Below are 2,434 nucleotides of genomic sequence, written 5' to 3'. Positions count from 1 at the left end.
TTCAAAATATATTTGTTTTCAAAAAGTTGTTTTTAAAAAGTTGTATTGTAAATGCTTTTAAATATTTTCCCCATGCAAACTGATTGATTTTTTTCTTAAGTAATGCTTAGGAATCCAGGGAAAGCCTTGCTAAAAATTAGAAATTGAACAAAATATATTCTTCAAAATACCCTAAAAGCTTCAAATGTGTGCCCCTCTGTCGCTCAACTGAACTCTCCCTATAGGTCCACATAGATGGACATTGTGTAGGGGTTGATGGATGACACAATTAGACCAGTGCCATAATGAACGGTAATTCAATAACGCTAAAGGCTGCCTCTGGTTGTGGTTGCATGCTATTATTGCCATGCAGAGTTTTATTTAAAGCAACAATCTTTCGCCACGAGGACGGTCATTGGTGGCAGCCCAGGAGATGTAACCACATTTGGCAAGTTGCCGTGGTCACTAATGTCATTTTTACTCTAGCCTGCCCACTCCCCTCTCTTGTCAGACTGTTTGTCCCTCTGTGTGTGTGTGTGTGTGTGTGTGTGTGTGTGTGTGTGTGTGTGTGTGTGTGTGTGTGTGTGTGTGTGTGTGTGTGTGTGTGTGTGTATGGGTGTGTATGGGTGTGTGTGTGTGTGTGTGTGTGTGTGTGTGTGTGTGTGTCAGGGGGTGCAAAACAAATTGTATTGCATGCATTGATAGTTGGAACAGAAAGAAATCAGGTGCTGACAAGTTGACTTGAAAACCCCTAATCACAGTATGATCTGAGATTAATCCATTTCTTTTGTCATGAATGGTATTTTGCACTGCAGACATTGATTTCGACTTCAACAATGGAATCAAAGGCAATGTGCAAAGCTCCACCCTCACCTTAATTGCACAATCACACACACTAAAAACATTCAGAACCTTGAAACTGATTTATATACTGATGAATTTCTATTCACTGAGTCTATGCATTGCTGTGTCGTTGAGTGAGCTTTCGGACTAAGTTAAATGCAGAGTTGAATGACAACTAGCTCCAGGTGGCATTTATTACCAAATAAGGTTACAATTAATTTATTTGGACTACGATTAAAAACATGCATTGTATCACTAATGGAATGTTACCCAGGACATTTTCTGGGTCATATTGAAACGGAAATACAAAGGCTCTTCAATACACTCACATTGATCATAGGCTACAGATAACATTCATTTTATATAATTTCCAAAAACCAGTTAAGAGAACGTGTATCAAAACCCCACACCAACATGTATCTGGGAGTATCTCCATATAATATTTTCTTAAGAACTACAAAGATAACTCATATCCAAGGGCTACATTCACAGTGGGTAAGACCCGATTGGAAGTGATCCGTAAAAAGATTTATGATGGTGAAATGCCGTTGGCCCCTTTTCTAGAAACAATTCTTAGTCCTGAAGCAAGGGTCTCTCTGTCTGCCTGCCAACATTTCACATCTCCTGCGTCCACCTGCAGTTAGAGTGAGTACTATCTTCGCAAAAATACTTAAGTTGAACTGTGTGTATCTCGTCTTCCGATGGAGCATTGCGCTAATACGTGCCAACAATCACAGCTTCCACATCTTTGGATGGTCTCCTGTCCGTCATTAGAAAGTTGATCATTCCCTGGGACTTGATGAGCAAGTTGCAACCGAGGAAGAAGATGCCGAAAACCACGGTGAGTGCGAGCACGCACATGACAGCGATCTGGACCACGCGCGTGATGAAAAAGTTCCGCTCGGCCAGCGCAGTCGACTCAAAGCCGCTGTCCGTGACCACCGAGGACATGTTGCAGCACCTGCGAAAGCCATCGCTGCTGTTAGAGAACAAACCCGTGTCGGTGTCGTTGAAGGCCGTGTAATTCATCTCTAGTAAACTTCAGAGTGGCACGAAAAAAAGTTGACAAAGATGGAGAAAAGGGTCTGTTGCTCTTGTTGCAGACATCCACCAGATTAAGAAAGCTAGAATCTTCTGAGAATCCAAGCGAGGGTCGCAGGGATTGCACAAGGTAGATATCTCATACGGTTTCCAGTGGTATCCTTCTAAACGGGGCGCATGGACACGGGCGCACTGTCGGATGCTGATTAGACCTGGGTGAAACCATTCCATAGGAGAGGAGTCGGCGTATAGGCTACCGCCATTCAGCAGGCTAAAACATTGATTTGTACACTCAAATAGCGCCGCCTACAGAAAGAAGAGTTGTAACATGACAAATTCCCATGAGACTTTATTTTCTGGAGTATAGGCTTTTAAAACCCGTGCCTGCGATATCTGCTAATTTTGTTGGCAACTATAGTTTCGATTTGAACAAAACATCTTCAGTCATGAACTAAGCTACACTTTTTAATAAATAATTTGCTAACATATAATAGACTAATGAAGGTAAAGTAAAAATACAATATATATATCGTTGTATATAATAGGCTAAGAAGAAGAAGAAGAAGAAGAA

The 2,434-nt window shown here is 41.5% G+C and overlaps 1 protein-coding gene across 1 annotated transcript; it reads right to left on the bottom strand.

Annotated features, from left to right (window-relative positions):
• Nucleotides 1-1,016: 1,016 nt before the first annotated feature.
• Nucleotides 1,017-1,851, bottom strand: rprmb (reprimo, TP53 dependent G2 arrest mediator candidate b). The gene has a single exon (XM_062518645.1). It carries the CDS (start codon nucleotides 1,849-1,851, stop codon nucleotides 1,537-1,539), a length of 315 nt encoding a protein of 104 aa, XP_062374629.1. The 3' UTR covers nucleotides 1,017-1,536.
• Between the last annotated feature and the right edge of the window lie 583 nt (nucleotides 1,852-2,434).

This window comes from Sardina pilchardus, chromosome 17, assembly GCF_963854185.1.
Source record: "Sardina pilchardus chromosome 17, fSarPil1.1, whole genome shotgun sequence".
In the NCBI taxonomy this organism is placed as follows: domain Eukaryota; kingdom Metazoa; phylum Chordata; class Actinopteri; order Clupeiformes; family Clupeidae; genus Sardina; species Sardina pilchardus.
Note: the sequence above shows the minus strand (reverse complement) of the source record. Positions and strands in the feature narration are given on the sequence as shown.

Bases quoted from the DNA above. Each gene is read 5' to 3' on its own strand.
- rprmb (XM_062518645.1), bottom strand. From the start codon at position 1,851: ATGAATTACACGGCCTTCAACGACACCGACACGGGTTTGTTCTCTAAC.